Here is a 20,244-nt window from a genome sequence, read left to right on the forward strand (position 1 = left end):
GGCGCAGAGCAGACTGGCATACACTGGAAAAGGGTATAATAGAGGGGGATACTTTGGAGTGGAGTAGACTGGAGTGCTATAAGGTAGAATACTGTAGAGTGCAGTGATGTACAATATAATCGGGTACAGTAGAGTGGAGTGACATACCCTGGGTGGCATAGAGTAGAAAAGCATACAGCGGCGTACACAACAGTGAAATAGGGTACAGTGGATTGATGTACAGTGGATTGGCATAGAGTGGAAAAGCATACATTGGAGTACAAAACAACGAAATAGCGTACAGTGGATTGATGTACAGTGGATTGGCATAGAGTAGAAAAGCATACAGTGGCGTACACAACAATGAAATAGGGTACAGTGGATTGACGTACAGTGGATTGTCGTGGAGAGGGATACACTGGATTACCATATAATAGAGTGGTACACAGTGGCTTAGTACTTATTGGAATAGTATAGAGTGGAATATCATAAACTGCAGTGGCATAGGAGTGAATATTGTACAGGGAAGTGGCATAGAGTAGAGTGGAGTGGAGTGGTGTAGAGTGGAGTGAATGGTCATAGAGTGGTGGGTCATACCATACAGTGGAATGGTGTGCTGTACAGTGGAGCATGGTATACTGAAGTGGAGTGGCATGTGTCATAAGTTATAGTTTAAAAAGATGTAGTGTGAAACATTGTTGGAATTGTGCATGAGTGTAAAATCTGGTGTGCGGAGTAATGCAAGACAGTGCAATGTACTGCCTTGTGTTTCTCCAGGCAGATTTACCAAGCAACCCAGAATAATGCATGTTGGCTTTCGTTGTTAGGCAAATATCATCAAAGTGGCCCTGGTGACACCATGCTTGAGGAAGTGGTAAGGCAATACACCCATAACTCTGTCTCTCTATGAAATATTGTGCAGGGTACACCAAATCAACTTTGCTGCAACCCAGAATACAGGCAGAATTTGTTCCCAGAGGTTTCAAGAGATTTGGCTTCATCTAGCACCATTTTCTAACATGGCTGTTCCAGCAATTGCAGTCAGAAGTCTGCTTTTCAAGTAGGTGTCAAGGGGTTTGAGTATATTTTGTACTCAAGCGGCAGCATAATCAATTAAAATGGCCCATGCACTCTTTCACGCCACGTGATGCCTTTTACACTGATTTATCAGTGTTACTTGCACTACTGGCTCTAAATTGCAGCACAAACAGTGTAACATGCATATTTTCACCCATTTTTGAAACTCAATGTAATCTGGCAAAGTTCCATCCACCCCTGTAAATGGCTGGCTAATGGCTTTCTTTACAAAATTAAAGGCAGCCATATTCTTTTTACTATACTTTAGCTTCACTCTGGATTAGACCCTCAAATATCAGGAATTAGTATTTTTGTTGTTGTTTCCTACCTACTACCACTTTTTTTAAAGTGGTAATAGGTAGACATGTATTGATATTTTCCATATATATTTTTTTAAGTTAGTTAACAGAGAATAGTTCCAGTTCCTAGTAAGTACTGTGTTGTTTAATACATTTTTTAAATATTTTTAAGTAGCATGGAATTCTTGAAATTTCCACAGTACTCTGCACAAAACATATTTGAAAGACCTGAATATATAGAAAATTGAAGTACACTATGTTAGTGCATTACACAGTTATTTTTATTTTTGTCTGAATATTTAAGCTTTTTGGTACTTCCGACGTAGTACTTTATAGGAAAAAAATTATTAAAAATATATAGAAACTTTATATAATTGTTGCCTTCTTATTACCACTTAAATAAAGTATAAATATGATAAAACCTAATACTTACCTAAATCTAAGCCCCTAACAGTCGCACAAATTACTGTGTCCACAGATATCTCCATGTGCAAATGCCTAATGAGTTTCAAAATACTTGCCCTACTTACCTCTACTACCCGAAAGGATAATCTACACACCATAACCTAATAATTTTCTCAAATGTCATTAACTACTTGCAATACATATTTCTATGTAAAGTTCAATAAAATAAAAACATATTTTGGGCCCCCTCTTTTTTCTTTGCACCTGGTTGACCAATTATGACAGCACCTTGTATCCTCTGTAGTTGTAGTAGTAAAGTTATTGGTCTTCTACGTTTTGTAGAGATTCATCAAATTGGAACAAAGTTATTAACTGACAAGAATCTGAGGAATTCCTTCCTCTGGAAAGCCTAACTGTAAATAATACATGCATATATGTGGACAATGTTATTACCTCATTTGGACAATTCTCTATAAGGGAGATTCTTCATTCTGGGCAGTAAGCAGGAAGGCAGAGTCCTGTTACTCCAAAAGAAAAGGGTTTGGAAAATATATTGATCTCACAACAATTGTATATTGGAAAGGGGCGACCACTCGGTCCCCCCGAACGTATGGCCGAGTGCCTCGATCCCCCCGGGAAGCCATTTTGGGCGGGAGGCGCGTCTCGGCTGGTATGCCCGAAGCGGCGTAGCTGGGGCGCGCCCTTTCCCGCCCTAGAGTGGGCTGGCCTAGACACTGACGCAGCCAGCCACGCCCTCGGGGCAGGCAGGGGCGGGTGTACGCCCGCCCCGAAGACGGATAAAAAGGGACGCAAGACCAGAAGACATCCTCTTGTTCTTGTGCTCTGAAGCTGCACCTCCTCGCTGCACGTGAGCTCGGGACAGAACGAAGAGCCAATTTTGAGCGTTTTGATCTTTCCTTTTGTCTTCCAGATACTTCGTTGGAAAGATGCCCAAGAAAGGCGCGAAGAGAATGACGACCGACCAAATGGTTCGAGTCCTCATGAAGGAGATGTCCGAAATAAAGAAGCGGTTGGCGGGGCGAGACGGGGAGGAGGGATCGGGGCGTCCATCGGCTGGAGGGAAGCCAAAGAGGCCAAGAAGGGGGCCAGCCGCGGGAGACGTCCCGGTTCCCTGTGCCCCGCTCGAAGCGCCAGCCCCGGTACCGGTGGAAGGGAATCCGATTCCCGTCGTAGTCACCCCGACATCCACTGAGGATATGCCTCCCGAGTTGGCGGCAGAGCTAGCAGCGTGGTTGGGCGACAGTAGCGAGGGCGCCACGGCTGCCGAAGCGCAAGCACTGATGAAACAGTTGCGTGAGAAACGTGATGCAGCCAAGGTGCCCGCGCCGGCTGCAGTGATAGACAAGCCACGAGTGGCGGAAGCAGCGTCCAGTGCAGGTAAGCGGCCATTGCCGATCGCGAGGGATGAGTCAACACCCTCTCGTAGAGAAAAATTGGGGCAACATGTTCCTTTGGCAATAAAGGAAAAGATTTGGGCGGGGGAATATGTAAACATTTTCTCCTTGCTTGTTGATCATTACGAGGTTGAAACTGTTAAGGGTCAAAAGGATCTGATGCATCCAAGTGTTTGGCACGCAAAAATGGCCGCCTTTAAAGTGAATGAGAATATTGGCAACTGGGGCAATGCATGGGGAATTTTTACGTCGATTCTGGGGGAACGTAGGCCTGAATTGCTCCCTGAGTTTCCAGTCTATCAGTCACGAATTATGGGGTACTCGACATCGCACCAAGGTAACCATTGGTTCTGTTATGATAACCTTTTCAGGAAGGCGATGGAGCATAACAAAAGTTTAACCTGGGACTGTTATGATTCTTTGACATGGGATAAAATGAAAGAGTCAGGGATGTTAAAAATGCCGTTGGTGGGGGGCACTGTTGGTGAGTCCTCCCGCCAATATGGGGGGACGCCCTTTCGGTCAGGTACGGGTACCGACGATTATTCGAGACCTGCCGGCAATACGGGGAAGAGGGGTTTCTGTTTCAATTTCAACAAAGGTAAATGTACTAGGCCCTCGGGATCCTGTAAGTTCAAGCACGAATGTAGTGGTTGTGGGGCACCCCATCCTGAGTCCTCGTGCAGAGCCAGAACGGGTGAGAATGGGGGTAGAGGAGGCGCCAAACAGGTCTAATGTAGTCCGAGGGGCGCCTTTACCAACCCCGATTGATACCTTGGCGATGATTCCCTGGCTCAGTGAATACCCAGATCGTACTACTGCTGGGGTGCTGCGGAACGGTTTTTCATATGGTTTCCGCATCCCGGTGGGGGACTTTCAGGGTGTCGGGACGTGCAAAAATCAACTTTCCGTCTTGCAGCATACGACCGTAGTGCAGGATAAGATCCGGAAAGAGGTTATCCGAGGTCGGGTCGCCGGCCCGTTTAGTGTACCCCCGGTACAGGATTTTGTCTGTTCTCCTTTAGGGGTGGTCCCCAAGAAGGACCCAGGTGAGTTTCGATTGATCCACAATTTATCAGCTCCTCATGGTCTTTCTGTGAACGATGCAATTGATCCAGAGGTATGTTCGGTGCGGTACGCATCATTCGATGAGGCCGTAGCCATTTTGAATCGCCTGGGGCCCGGGACGCTGATGGCGAAATCAGATATCGAGCCAGCGTTCTGATTGCTCCCGGTACACCCGGACGACCAGCGTCTTCTGGGATTCATGTTTCAAGGTTCGTATTACATGGATAGGTGTATGCCGATGGGGTGCTCTATATCTTGTGCATATTTCGAGAAATTCAGTAGTTTTCTACAATGGGTCTTCACGAAGGACACGGGTTTCCGAAATGTAATGCATTACCTTGATGACTTTCTGTTCCTTGGGGCCGCTGGGGATGACGAATGTGGCCGGGCCTTGACTGAATTTTGTGTGTTAATGGATCAATTTGGCGTGCCATTGGCACCAGGTAAAACTGTGGGTCCCACGACTTGCCTCGAGTTTCTGGGGATCGAGTTGGACTCTAGTGAGGGTTGTTTTCGTTTACCAGCTGCCAAAGTGTCGAAATTCAGGGCAGCCCTGCAAATGTGTATAAATGCATCTAAAGTTACGCTGCATCAATTGCAGCAATTGTTGGGGAGGTTGAATTTTGCCCTGAGGGTGATCCCAATGGCCCGCCCCTTCTCCCGTTCAATTGCCCAGGCGATGGTTGGCCTAAAGGAGGGTCATCATCGCACGAGACTATCGGCTGAGGTCCGCCAGGACATGCGTATTTGGTTAGCATTTCTGGCGGACTTCAATGGTCGAGTCGTCTGGAACAAACCAGCCATGTCCTCTGAAGAGCTTGGTCTATGGACAGATTCAGCGGGAAGCATGGGCTTTGGCGCCATCTTCGGCACAAAATGGTCGGCACAAAGGTGGCCAACATGGTGGCATGAAGAGGGGCTGACGAGTAATATTGCTTTCCTTGAACTGTTTCCCATTTTGGTGGCCCTCAGAACCTGGCCCGATGGGTTCAAAGATCATTCTGTCATATTTTGGTCTGACAATATGACCGTTGTAGAATGCATCAATAGTCAGGCAGCACGTTGGAGTTCTGGACATTTTGGTTCCGTCCAGAGGTGTCAGGGTACAACACCCAAAGACCCCGGAGTCCCACCTGCCTTGGTGCACAAATGAACAGAAACACGGGCTTCTCGATGGTGGCGTCAAAGACCAAAGGTTTTATTACTGCAGGGACACAGAAGTCATAGATACTACACACGGGCAGTAACCAGGAGCCTGTTCGATTTGCACAAAGTGGGTTGCTCCTTATATACCAAAAATTGTGCTCTAGGCAAATATTTCACATGTCGGTACATTCCCAAACCTTTTGTGTCTCTAAACAATAAATATTTGGCGTTACACAGGAACTGTCGATAATATCTGATACCAAACATCACGAAGAGTGGTTCCCACCAGTCCATCACAATCCTTTGTCAATATTGTATTCAAGAGCCGGACCGCCTCATCGTAAAGTTCGTTACCTCCCCCTAATAAAGGCCCAGAAGGAAAGGAGCAGAGCCAGGTGCAGAAGATAGAAAAGCGGGATAAGAGATGTTTGTGGGTTGTAAATGGGCAAGGCTACCGGCTTCGGCCGCCTAATCATGATCAGGTACAATGGACACGAAGACCAGTTTGGCAGGACTGGCCTCGGGCAGAGGAGGCAGCTTTTGTCGAGTCATGCAGCTACAGCGTGATCTGGTTTAAGGTGCACGTGTCACGTAAGAGGTGAATCTCCGGCTAAAGCTACGTGTCCTTAATCAAAGTGGAGTGAATGAAATGATCAGAGGCTATTGCATATGTGAGGGCAAAGAACCACAAAATGGCGGCCACGACTAAGATGGATGCCGTGTGTATATCAGAAATGTGTCGGTGGAAGGAGTGCTCTTGCTCGTAGCGTAGCGAAAACACTAGGATATACTAAATGGATCATTTGCGGTTCACTGATATCATTTTTATGTATTTCCGACAAACTTGAAAACACGGGTTCAAGTTGTCACGGAACCGTCACGGAACCTCAGACCCTCCTTTTGCCCTTACATAGGCAATTACTCAATCTATGTCTGAATCTAGTTCTATGTTCATCAGGTCAGTGACATGCTGTTGTATCATCATCCTTTCTCGTGTCTTTTCTCCAAACGCAGGTGGTTTTCTGAGACAAATTGCAGCACAAAGACTACACAGAGCAGGACCACACTGGATAATCAGACAACATGAGAATAGGAATACTAAGATGACACCAATGACCATTAGAATCTTCCATCCCCACGCTGAGATCAGAGTCCAAACCCACTCCATGAAGGACCAATTTCCCTTGTCTACATGTATGGAGTCCGAAATCTTGTGCAACTTAGAGATCGCCTCGTAAACTGTTGGAGCATTATTAGGAATAAAGACACAGCAGCTCGATTGGATCATTCTGCATACCCCACCTCGATCTGCAAGTATAACATCTAGAACCATACAGTTCTGTAATGTCATGAGCCTATCCGCCTGAAGCTCAGCTGTCAGATTGCTAAGGGCACCAGCAGTTTCGGTAATAGTAGATTCAACTACCCGTGTTAGCTGACGTATGTTTCTACTATTGGCCATAGGCCCCCAGAACGGAAGGAAGCCTTTGAAGAAGTCTCCAGCTTCCTGGCCAGCGGTATCTTCCTTGCTGAAAACACCTCTTGCTACTCTTGTTCTGTGGTAATCCGGTGAAGCAGTGTATGTTGGAGGCAACAATCGAGCAATATAACATGATCCTGAGAAGTCGGCAGGCAACCATGTATAAGCTCTGTCTCGACAAATGAAGTAGGTACCCCTAGCAGTGAGGAAGGCAGGGGAGGAGTTAGCCGAAAACACATAAGTCTCTACGCACTCACTTCTCCCTAGCTGAGCTCTCGGATTTCTCCCATTACCTTGCAGACAGACCTGACCTCGGTGAGGTACGACCCAGATTGGAGTTGAGCTTCTACGCTTGTTTTCTCCTAAACTAAGGCGATACTCTGAAGGATTCCAACTTAAATATACTCGCAATTCGTCTCTAGGGTAAGATGGAGTATTATTGACGTCCTTGACCATGTCAATAATTCCCTGGACTAAGGCTTTGTTGGCAGAGTTATATTTAGTGGAACGTGGTGGACGTGGAGGATAGGTTTCAAGGGCATAAGCAAAGATGGTTTGGAAGGCCTGAAATGATCCATTATAGCTGTAAGGCAAAACCAAATAGGGAATACCTTTATCCATAGTGTGGGGTATCAAGCCACACACCCAGCAGTCTGTAGTGTTAACTACCAGTGGGTGTTGATGCAAGAGCTGTACAAAAGTGTTATTAATGAATTCTGAGCGTCGGGCTTGCTCATGTTCTGGAAATGAGTGAAAAGAGTGTATAGAAGAAACAGTAGAAATAGCTGGATCAAGGGGAGGCACTGCAGAAACTGGCACGAAAATCAAATTTATGCTAAAAACAATTCCACCCACCAATGTTGCTAAAACAATCAAAAATGTAACGGCACATTGCATCAAGAAACATTTGCTGTGAAGAATTCTATTTAGTCTGTTTCTGCGAACATAAATCACATTTTCTCGTTGCAGCGCAGGAAGTTCCATCTTCTACAATCCGCTCGCGACCACTGATGATGTGTGCGTAGATGAAAATGCCTCTGTCAGCCCTGGGAGTTCCCAAAACTAACAGAAAGATCGACCTTGTGTCAGACCCCTGCAAATTCAAACTAGGCACACAGCCACGACCCTACGGCTACCCAGACGGCAAGGCAATTAAAAAAACAATAGACAATAGCAAACTTCCTGGCTGAAAAGCAAAAGTTCAATATATATATATATATATATATGTCAAAATCACAATATGCAGTTGCCTGCTTTATTTGTCCGTTTTATGGCTTCTAAGGTTGTATCTCTTCTTCGCTGGTACTGTTTGATCGGAAAATAGTGTATCACTAGCAGTTGTTGTAGAGTTTAAGTTCGCAGATGGCAAAGTTTCTTTTGATGCTGGAGACAAATGTTCAATGTTCAAAGCAGTCTTTTCAGGAGGAGAGTCAAGTTTCAAAGTGTCAGTAATCAAATCGGCATCGCTGAAAGGGACAAATTTCGGAGTTCTTTCAGATTCGGAGGCACCAATTCCCTTCTTCACCCAGTCGTCGTAGGGCAGCGGCAGTGGAACACGCTTTACGTGAGAAGCGTGGATCCAGTGCTTGCGGCCAGCAACACGTACAGCTGTCCTCGTCGTCAGCAGGACCTGGAAGGGGCCGATGTAGCGAGGCTGAAGATTCTTTGTCCTCGCGAAGTTCCGGACCACAATGAAGTCACCCGGTTTCAGTTGATGCCCTGGACTCTCCGGAGGCTTTGGTAGTGCATCAAAAACCTGTTGATGAATAAGACTTAATTTAGTAGTCAAGTCGTAAAGGTAGTCTATCAACATAGGATATTCAATGGAGCAAAACCTTTTAGGCCTTGGCACACCCCAGATATTTGCTGGGCGGCCAAACACAATCTCATATGGAGAAAGCCCTATTCTAGAATGCACTGTTGCTCTCGTTGATAACAAAGCCAAGGGAAGTGCGTCTGGCCAAGCCAAACCTGTGGATGCTTGTATTTTGGCTATTTTAAGCTTGAGGGTGCCATTGTAACCCTCGACTAAACCAGCAGACTGGGAATGGTTCGCACTATGAAATTTTTGTTTCAATCCTAGACCAGCACACACACTCTGCATAACTTTCCCTATAAACTCACTTCCGTTATCTGACCATACAATCCGTGGCATTCCGTACCTAGGGAAAAATTCTTTTAGAAGAATTTTGGCAGTAGATAGAGCAGTGTTGTCCTTTAGTGGGTATGCTTCTATCCACCTGGAAAAAGCACAAACTACCACCAGGACGTATTTTAAATTGTTGCAGCGTTCCATGTGAATGAAGTCTAACTGGATCACTTCAAAGGGACAGGAAGGAGGAGCAAAATGACCAGCTGGAGTTGGAGTTCCCTTGCCAGGATTATGCATCAAGCACACCATACAATTTTTCACTACTCTCTCTGCACACTTACTGATTCCCTCATTCTTCCAGACCGGAGCTAACATCTTACATATCCCTTTAGAACTTATGTGCGCCACTCCATGCGCCATCGTCACTACTGCAAGCACATACGCATCAGGCAACATCCAACGCTGCTGTTCTGTCAAATCGATCCAACATCCATTCGAGTCCAATTTGCCCGTACTTTCTCTCCATACACGTTTCTCTTCCTCAGTCGCTTCTTTCTGAATCTCTTTCACACTTTCCATTGTGTCCTCACACATTCCAGACTCAGCAATCCATCTTGCAGACGTAGCAACATACATTCTACTCATCATGTCTCTAGCTGTTTGTTTAGCGGTTTCATCAGCAAAAGCATTTCCCCGACCAACATCATCCGTGATTGCTTTATGAGCACTGCACTTCACAATCGCAACTTCAGTCGGTAAGGTTAGAGATTCCAACAAGTCGTTAACTAGCTGACCATGCTGAATCTTAGTCCCATGGGACGTAATGAAACCCCTTTCTCTCCACAACTGGCCAAAACTATGGGCCACGCCAAATGCGTACTGACTATCTGTAAACACATTCACTCTCTTTCCCTCAGCTAAAACACACGCTCTCGTAAGAGCTATTAATTCTGCAGCTTGGGCAGAATTCTGACTCACTCTTGCAGTCTCCACAATCGTCTTCAAAGTCGTTACCGCGTAGGCAGCAGTTACATCACCATTCTCCAATTTAAAACATGACCCGTCCACATACAGCGTACCCTCCGGGTCGGATAGAGGAGTATCCCTCAAATCGATGCGACCTTTTGTCTCTTCCTCCGTTCTAAAATAACAGTCATGTGGCTCAGAATCACTCGACTCTTGATCAGTCGGCAACAATGTTGCTGGATTCAATACATTGCATCTTTTGATCTGAATATGACTCGCTAATAACGTCAACTCGTAACCAGATAATCTCGCACTAGTAAGGTGTTGTGTCTTCGTTCGGTTCATGAGTGTATCCACTGCATGAGGAACCATGACCACTAGCATATTGTTCATCACCAAACCAGCAGATTGTCGAATGGAAGCTGCAGCTGCCGCTGTAGCCCTCAAACAACTAGGCAATGCTCTAGCTACCGGATCTAATGTTGATGAGAAATACGCACAAGGGCGTTGTTTGTCACCAAACTTCTGTGTCAGAACACTCAACGCGCAACCTTCTCTTTCGTGAACGTAGAGCGAAAATGGCTTGCTATAATGAGGTGTACCCAATACAGGAGCTGAACACAGTGCTTTTCGTAATTCAATAAAACTCTCTTGACATTCATCAGACCATGGCACCGGACTCGCAACATTTTTCCCAGTCAAAGCTACCAATGGTTTCGCTAAAAGAGAAAAATTTGGAATCCACTGCCTACAGTAGGAGGTAATACCTAGAAAGGCACGTACTTCCCTCTGTGTGCGTGGAACACTCATCTGCATAATTGCTTTTATTCTTTCTGGGGTCAACTTCCTTCCCTCCTTTGATAAGAGGTGACCTAGGTAGGTTACTTCTTGGCAGCAGTATTGCATTTTGGAAGGTGACACCTTATGATTCAAATTAGACAAATGATGCAATAGTGAAATTGTAGCTGCTTTGCAAGTTTCCTTGTCATCGGCAGCCACTAAAAGGTCGTCTACGTACTGTACTAGGACAGAACCTGGAGGAAGGACAAAAGAATCTAGCTGACTTTTTAAAGCTTGACTGTAAATGGATGGACTTTCACAGTAGCCTTGTGGAGCGCGTTTAAATCTGAAACTGCGACCTCCTAAACAGAAGCCGAAAATATCCCTACTTTCTTCAGCTATTGGAATGCTGAAAAATGCATTCTTGAGGTCTATAACTGAGAACCACGTAGCTGTGGCAGGAATCAATGTTAACAAGGCAGTAATGTCTGGCACTACAGGAAACTGCGGAATTACAATCTTATTAACTTCTCTAAGGTCTATGACGAACCTATAGACTGGAGACTTTGTAGGATCAGTTCGTTTCAAGATCGGTAATACAGGACTGTTACAGACATTTCCTCGCGTTTCTTCAACCACACCTTTTTTAATCAAATCTTGCACGATTAGTAAAAGTGCACGTTCCCCTTCATTCGAGATTTTATATTGAGGAATTCTTGGAAATTTTACATTCGCTTTCAAAGTTACTACATATGGTGGAATTTCTAGTAGACCTACATCATTGGGACCAGTCGCCCAAAGAGAATCAGGGAGTGAACGTAGCTCCGGCGGGAGTGCGTCCATTGACAAGTACATCGGAGAGGTGAGTCTTTTACCCAAAGTAAGCTGTACTCCTTCCGGAGAACAGTACAATGTCGCATATAGTCGTTTTAACAAATCTAAACCAAGCAGATTTTCATTACAACCTGTCGTCAAAATCAGGGGTGCTTTCAATTGACACGGTCCAACAGAAATAGACAAAGGACCAGATATCGGATTGTACACAGGGGCGCCTGAAAAACCTACGGAAACATTTGTTGAGCCAGACAAAGGTGCGCCAGGGAGTTTCGCATGAATTATAGAACTTTTTGCGGCACCAGTATCCAACAGAAACGGTTCGATTACACCTGATGTTGCTACTGCGACATAAGGCCCACTCTGATCCACTGGAACTGATACTACTCCCTCTCTCTGTCCATGGCTGTCCTAGTACCCATTTTGTTGGAATCCCTCATCAACTTCACAATAATCCTCAACAAGATATTGCTGAGATCTATTTTGCTGGGCAGGTTGTCCATTTCGTTGATCAAAGTGATTGGAGGGACGATCATTTGTTTGTGGAGGCATAGCACCTCGTCCTCGTCCTCTAGAATTCTGCGCATAACCACCACGACCTCTCTGAGCTGCTGCTGCATTATTTTGCGCTAAGATCGGACATTCATTTTTATAGTGACCCTCTTTCTTACAGTACGCGCACTGATTCCACTGATATTGAGGCCTTGATGTATTATAATCTGTCCTTTGATATGAGTTTTGCTGTGTATTAGTCTTATTCGTACGAGGCGGATACGCCTGCTGTAAAAGAACTTTAGTTTTTAAATCTTTCGTTTTCTTCTCTGATTTCTCCTTTTCCTCTTTATCCCTATTTTCGTAGTACTGTGCAGTCGCAAGTATTTGCGCTGTCGTAGATACAGCCCACGCACTTTCTGAGTCTTTCAATTTATTGCATAATTCAGGTAACAAATTATGCACAAATTTATCGACAAAGAGTCTCTGTCCTCCTTCTGTGCTCATATCCTGACCACTATGATCTACAAAAGTCTCTTCGAACCTCGTGAAGAAGTCGGAGACACTTTCGTCTTTCTTCTGTCTACACGCTGACAACTTGTCCCAATTAACACGCAATGCTGGCATCAGAGTCTTCATTAAATCAATTATTCTACCTGGCAGATTAGCAATCAAAGGTTCGGGTTTCGCACCACCTATTTGTTGAGCATCTGCTGCAGTGATAGCTGCCCAATCACCACCTAAAGCAGCCTGATGATCCTCTCTACGAATTTTAGCCCACACTGGTTGCGGAACTACATTACCAAACAACATATCAATGTCGGCTAAGTTCATTATACAAGCCTCAACTGTCTGTGTCAATTCCTTGTAATATCCGGCTGGATTCTTACGTGGATCTGGCAAAGCCTGTTTCACTGCTAACACTTCTGCTCGCTTCCATGGAATATGTATCCATACTCTTTGGAACTGTGCTGGAGCAGCTGCAATACCTGCATTTTGATCAGCTTGCACAGCTTCGCGCCAAATTGGAGGAACCTCCCTCATAGGATATTGGCGACTTGGCTTCACTTTACCTTTTTCTAAATCTCTCGGTGAACGAAGAGATGGATCATTCCTAAAACTCAAAATAAGTTCCATCGCTTCCTGTATTTTATCACCCACTATCATTCCTGCCGCAAACTCTTTTTGAACCTTAATTAAATCTTCCAAATCTGATTCGACATCGTCTTCTTCTATTTCCTCACGTAACAACGAGCACATCTCATCAAAGACGTACCGTTGCGTTGGCTCTCCCCATTGCATAAATGTCTCTAACACATCTCTCGTACTATATCTTCTAACTTTCGTAATCCATCTGAGAGCCATGGAGTCTAAAACTCCCCGTTCCTCAGTACTTGGAAGCTGACTCCGTCTCTGAACAGAGTCAGGAGTAGGAGTCTTAATCAAGGTTTTATATATAGGAGACAGCATATTAGTAACAGAATCAGTGATTCTTCGACGAACAGAAAGTGGAGTTAGTACACTCGCAGACATAGAGAATGCAGTAGAGGTAGGAATAGATGACGAAACAGTAGGAGTATCGAGAAAAATAGTTTGAGGACCAGTAGGTACAGTGGTAGGTATAGGAGCTGGCAGTGCGGGAAGAGGAGGAGCTGTAGGAACATGTACATTTACCACAGGAAGTATAGGAACTTGATTCTGAGGAACAGGAACAGGAACACCAGGTTGTCCAGCAACCGGCAATTGAACATTCGGGATGAGTGGAGCCGTAGCACCTTGTGCATACGGTGGAGGTGACCGTAACAGATAAGATAGCAGAGGATCGTTTTCGGAATCCTCCAGTGTCTTAGCCATTTTCGATGGCAAGGCAGGATAGCACTTGTCAATCGCTAAGTTATGCTCTCTAATGGCTACATCTATGGCCTTTTCACACTCGTTAGCCTGCAACTGTTTAGTCGCTTGCTCTAGAGTTAACTCTTCTTGTTCTTTTTGCTCTTTCTTCAACCTTTTCATTTCTCTCTGTTTGGATTCTTTCCGCCAATAACGAAAAGAGTCAAACATTGCCGGCCGGGCTTTCTTCCTAAACAATTTCGCTTCTAAGTTGTCGAGAATCTCTTGTTCAAAACTACCATGCAGTGGCCAACTAAGGACACCATCCTTCTTACAATAACGGACCCATATCTCATTATAAGTTATAGGACCCACACCATACTTACAGTATAAATCATATAGAGGAGTCCCAATCGGAGGAACCAGACAAGAGTCCTCTAATTGTGAGTCACTGTTGCAACTAAAACAAGACAACATTTTCCGACTTACCATTTTCAGTCCGGAACACAAAACAAACAAACACGAAACAAATTTGTGCACTTGAACCAAGAACTTAGGCCTACCAAAAACGAACTGATGTATCGATACCCAAAACTAAACCAAATAGATTATCGTAACTAGAACAACCAAAGATAATCTTACAAAACCAAACCAAACCAAGAACCGATCAAGGATTTTTAACAATCCTCACAAAAGTAACTAACCAGCTAGCTATCACTAAATACTTAACTGAGTCACTGAAGACGTCACCAAGGAGAAACCCGTCACGTTTCGCCGTACTAAGGACTGCACCACTTCGGGTCCAAGACAGGGCGACGGTCAAGGCAACGGCCCACTGCAGCCGTCCTGAACGGGAATCCTCGTGGAAGAGAACTTCAGGGCCACTTTTGCGATATGCCGGGATCGATGAAGTGGGGCGCCTCCCTCAGGAATCTTCACACAAAGCTTCTCGAACTCTTCAGGCTTTTGGACCGGTACCGAATGACGTCGCCCCACGTTGGGCGCCAATTGGAGTTCTGGACTTTTTGGTTCCGTCCAGAGGTGTCAGGGTACAACACCCAAAGACCCCGGAGTCCCACCTGCCTTGGTGCACAAATGAACAGAAACACGGGCTTCTCGATGGTGGCGTCAAAGACCAAAGGTTTTATTACTGCAGGGACACAGAAGTCATAGATACTACACACGGGCAGTAACCAGGAGCCTGTTCGATTTGCACAAAGTGGGTTGCTCCTTATATACCAAAAATTGTGCTCTAGGCAAATATTTCACATGTCGGTACATTCCCAAACCTTTTGTGTCTCTAAACAATAAATATTTGGCGTTACACAGGAACTGTCGATAATATCTGATACCAAACATCACGAAGAGTGGTTCCCACCAGTCCATCACAATCCTTTGTCAATATTGTATTCAAGAGCCGGACCGCCTCATCGTAAAGTTCGTTACCTCCCCCTAATAAAGGCCCAGAAGGAAAGGAGCAGAGCCAGGTGCAGAAGATAGAAAAGCGGGATAAGAGATGTTTGTGGGTTGTAAATGGGCAAGGCTACCGGCTTCGGCCGCCTAATCATGATCAGGTACAATGGACACGAAGACCAGTTTGGCAGGACTGGCCTCGGGCAGAGGAGGCAGCTTTTGTCGAGTCATGCAGCTACAGCGTGATCTGGTTTAAGGTGCACGTGTCACGTAAGAGGTGAATCTCCGGCTAAAGCTACGTGTCCTTAATCAAAGTGGAGTGAATGAAATGATCAGAGGCTATTGCATATGTGAGGGCAAAGAACCACAAAATGGCGGCCACGACTAAGATGGATGCCGTGTGTATATCAGAAATGTGTCGGTGGAAGGAGTGCTCTTGCTCGTAGCGTAGCGAAAACACTAGGATATACTAAATGGATCATTTGCGGTTCACTGATATCATTTTTATGTATTTCCGACAAACTTGAAAACACGGGTTCAAGTTGTCACGGAACCGTCACGGAACCTCAACGTTGTAAAATGATTTTAAGGCTGCTCAAAGAAATTGTCTTACTGTGTATGCAACTGAACGTGGTATTCAGAGCAAAACATGTCCCAGGGGTGATGAATCAGGCGGCTGATGCACTGTCTCGTTTTCAAATGCAGGCTTTCTCGGGTTTCCTTCCCTCAGCGGACCCAGAGCCGGCACCCTTTCCCGAAGCTCTCTGGTCTCTCGGTGCCCCGAACTTCGTCACCTCGTGGGAGAGAGTCTAGCACCAAGGACGAGGAAGGCATATGAAGGGGCGTTTCGGGCCTATTTAGCCTTTTTGGGGACTGAGAGAGAGGGGCTTTGGGGGCATGAGGATTGGGTAGTACATTTTCTGATGTCCTTGCGTAGGGCTGGGAAGTCGGTGGCTACAGCCCAGAGGCATCGTGCTGCCATTTCCTTTGTTGCCAGGGCTCATAATATCCAGGACCCGACAGCGTCTTTTGTGGTACAGAAAGCGCTGCGTGGGTGGCAACGCCTTGAGGGTCGCAGAGTAGATGAGAGGCGCCCGATAGGTCTGGATAGGTTGTCCCAGTTACTGGCCACACTCCCCGCCACATGCTCGTCTCAGTACGAGGCCTTTTTGTTCCGAGCTGCTTTTACGCTTGCATTTCACGGGGCGATGAGGATAAGTGAGCTGGTGGCAAGGAGCAAACGGGATGTGGTGGGGGGTTTGTGCCGGGAACACGTTCAGATCAGGGGTGAGACGATGACTGTATCCGTTGTCAGGTCCAAGACCGATCAAGGTAGGATAGGTGACTGCATAGTCATTCGCAGGATTCCAGGGTCCTCCATGTGTCCGGTAAAGTGTTTAGAAGACTACCTAGCACGAAGGGTGGCATCGTGGGGAGGGACATTGTTGAGACACGCGGACGCCACCCCACTGACGAAATTTCAGTTTCAGCGGGTGCTTGCGATGTCAATTACCGCAGCGGGCTTGGACCCGGGCGAGTTTGGGACCCATTCCTTTCGGATAGGGGCTGCCACTGAAGCTACAGCCAGGGGTCTTAATGTGGAACAAGTAAAACGAGTGGGGCGTTGGTCCTCCAATTGTTATAAGAGATATGTGCGGTTGCACATGTTGTGAAGCTGTAATAATGTACTCACGCTTCTTGTCTTTTGTTTGGTTTTCAGTTGCGCAAGCCTACGAGGCGGGGCGGACTATGCAGTCGACCCAACACCAGGCCAGCGGTCAGACATCACCGGCTGTGAGAAAAGAGGTGTGGGTCGTGGGCCACTCATACGTGAGGCGTGCCGCGGACGTATTCGAAGCAGGTGACATGATTCACGTAGCTGGGGAATACGGGTACAGGGTGTCCTTCTACGGAAGGGGCGGTCTCTGTATTGACCAGTTTCAGGCATTCTTTGAGGGTTTGTTAGGGCGGACGAGGTCACCGCCGTCTATAGTCATAGTACATTTAGGGGGCAATGATTTGGTCACCTCCGGTAGACGACTTCTCCTAGAGGCAATGCTTTCCACTGTAAGTTGGTTGGCGAGGAAAGTTCCGGGGTGCATAATTGCATGGTCTCATATGATCCCACGAAAAGTGTGGCGGGGGGCTGTTTCGATTCCTGCTTTGAACCATTCTGTTAGAAAACTTAATAACAAAGTGAGTAGGTTGTTCCGTTCCAAGACATTGCATTCTATCTCGCATGGTTGTATTAATGATGACAGTATGTATTTAGGGGATGGTGTGCATTTGTCTCGGGTGGGAAATGAGTTACTCATAGGAGACTTCTTAGCATGGTTAAAAACGTTGAAACATGACCTTTAGGTAGGAGTTGTGGGGGGTCCGGATAGCCGGTCAACTATCCGGCCTGTGGCGGTAAGGTCATGATCGGTGAGCACTAATTAGTAGATCCCTATGAGTGGGCGTCACCCAACACGGATGGGAGCGCTCGGGAGAGGTGGCCATTGGCCCCTCAATGGGGAGGCGGTCCCTTCTAAGGATGGGTCGCCGGAAGTAAAGGAAAGGCGGTCAAGGCCCCTTCCTTTGTAGGAGGGGTTACAGCCCCCTCCTGGGGAATTTCCCGGGGCCAGTGACATCTGCGACGGCAGATGCGGTAAGTTGTGTGGGGTTGGGATAAGGTCTACGATACCTTCTAGATACCTCACACGAGTATTCGAACGACCTTTAACTGGCGTCGAGTTTTTAGGTGCCCCCGTCAAGTCAAGGGAAATTGGTAGTAGTTGCACTTGAGGTACGCCTCCGTGCTGTCGCCCCTCCCAAGTGGGAGGGGTAAGTCTGGTTAGGGATCTTGACACCGGTTATGACCTTGCCGTTGGCCCTTAAACGTTAGGATGTACAATTTCAATATGTCAAGAAAATGTTTTGTAGGATGCTAGTTCGGCTAGGAGAACCTCTGTATTAGAGAATCTGTTAAGGTTAGCCAAACATCGCAATGTGGTAATGAAATTGTACATAACATGAAACGTTTAATGTTTTTAATTTTGTTTTAATAAATACGGCCGGGATGGTCACTCCATCCCACTTCCAAAAACTTCAAGAACTGTTTCCAGTTTCCCTCCTTTTGGGGATTGTGTTGAGAGGGGGTGGCGGGTATCTCGGCCATATGATTACTGTGATCAGGAGAGGGAAGTGGCAGTTCTTAAGGTGGTGACTGAGGATCTGTTGAGGATCTTCAATCTTTTTAAAGGAAAGTGAGAAATATATAGGCATAACAAGCAGATGTGGTGTCCTGGGTTAAAACTACAATATAAAGAATGAGGTGCAGAAGGGCAGTAATGCAGTTATACACTGATATTTTGCTAAGCCTAGAAAATAATGTATCAGTAAAACACAAACATCATTCATAAGCATTTGTGTGTGTACACATGTATATGATGCATGTGTCGTGATGGAGCACATGCTATAAAGATTGGACAAGTCACAATATTGTTTGATGTCTATATCATACAAATCCCATATTGGTTAGAGCCACATTCACTATAGGGAAAGAACCTCTCACAGGCGTTTTCTATTTTCCAATATTTTGAAGATTTTTTTCCAAAAGCTGGAAACACTTACTTTACATCCTCAGCACAACATACCACAGTATCAAAGTGGGCATGGAGGTATAATTGTAAATCCACACTATATATAACCAGTTTTGAAAAATATGCCTTGTGAGAAAATAACATTGTTTAATAAATAATGCATTTAAATTTAAAAAAGTTTGTATTTTATTTTTAGGGACGCATGGCCTGAGAAGCAAAATATGTTACAAAGGAAAATCAAGTACGTTCTAAAATACAATGCCTGCAAGACTCACCCGTTGTCTCCCACCATCCTACCGCAGGCTGACTGTCTGATTTTGCCTCATTGTTTGGAGACCCACGTGACACATAAAGATGGGTTCTGCAGAGCTTTAAAAAATGTCTCATCACTGGTAAAAGATGGCGGGCATTTAATCCTGATAATGTGCCTCGATACCACTTATTACGTTGTTGGGGGCTTTAAGTTTCCCCATCTATGTATCAATGAGAGTTTTATAAGGAAAGCGCTTGGGGATGCTAACTATGTTATCAAGGAGCTGCAGGTGTTTCCCAGAAAAGTTAATGAATTGTATGATGTGACAGATTACAGTAGTGTCATACTTGTTCATGCTAAAAAAAATCACCTGATAAATGTACTTATGAATCCTAATTGATACACATAATGTCTACAGAGAGGAAAAGAATAGGTTGTCTCTGCCCTGAATCAAAACCCTTCTGTTTCCCCCATCCTATTGCTGCTGACACCAGTGATGCTCTGGTCTTTGCCTTTCCTTACTTCTTGACCACGGGCCTGTGCTTTTGCTGGGACCACTTTCCCTTGGCTCTGCCAGTTTCTGATATGATTATCATCTTGTCCTCTACTGAAAAGTCAGACATGAAAAGTCACATGGATTGTTACTCAGTCAGTAACTGCTGGGAGGATTGATGGTTTGATTTGATTTGATCATGCATTTGATTTAATTTGCAGCTGTAAAGATTATTAAAATCTTAAAATAAAATAATGCTCCATTTTCTCAAAGAATTCTAATCTTGTGTGTTTTGTTCTGCAATGCTCTAAATCCTCTGCTTGTTGTGTATCTGTTGCCTTGTCCTTTTTCTCTATTGTTTTTTTGTATACCTCACTAATCTAAATATTTGTAAAGTTATGTTTTTGCTTGCCTCATGTCTGGAAAAAGAAACTTTAGATTTCAGATACAGAATGAACTGTCATGCTGGACTAGATAATAAGGATTGAGCTACAGTTGTTAGTGCCCTTGTACAACTATTACCCATAAAAGGCAAATTGGACAGATAATTGTCACAAGAGTAAATTATGTATCTCAAAATAGGCACTCACAGGAGGAAGCATTGGAGTAATTTCTAAGGGACATTGTACTCACTTCCT

At 45.3% G+C, this 20,244-nt stretch overlaps 1 protein-coding gene across 1 annotated transcript in view; it reads left to right on the forward strand.

The window, feature by feature from the left end:
* The window catches only part of LOC147718254 (nicotinamide N-methyltransferase-like), a 179,850-nt gene extending 159,982 nt beyond the window's left edge, over positions 1-19,868 (forward strand). Inside the window, exon 3 of the mRNA XM_086966661.1 lies at positions 19,057-19,868. Within this exon, the coding sequence (XP_086822787.1) occupies positions 19,057-19,513 (457 nt within the window). The 3' untranslated portion in view covers positions 19,514-19,868. The remainder of the gene's footprint in view (positions 1-19,056) is intronic.
* Positions 19,869-20,244: the final 376 nt, after the last annotated feature.

The sequence above is a fragment of the Lissotriton vulgaris genome, chromosome 4_1 (assembly GCF_964263255.1).
Source record: "Lissotriton vulgaris chromosome 4_1, aLisVul1.2, whole genome shotgun sequence".
Lineage (NCBI taxonomy): Eukaryota > Metazoa > Chordata > Amphibia > Caudata > Salamandridae > Lissotriton > Lissotriton vulgaris.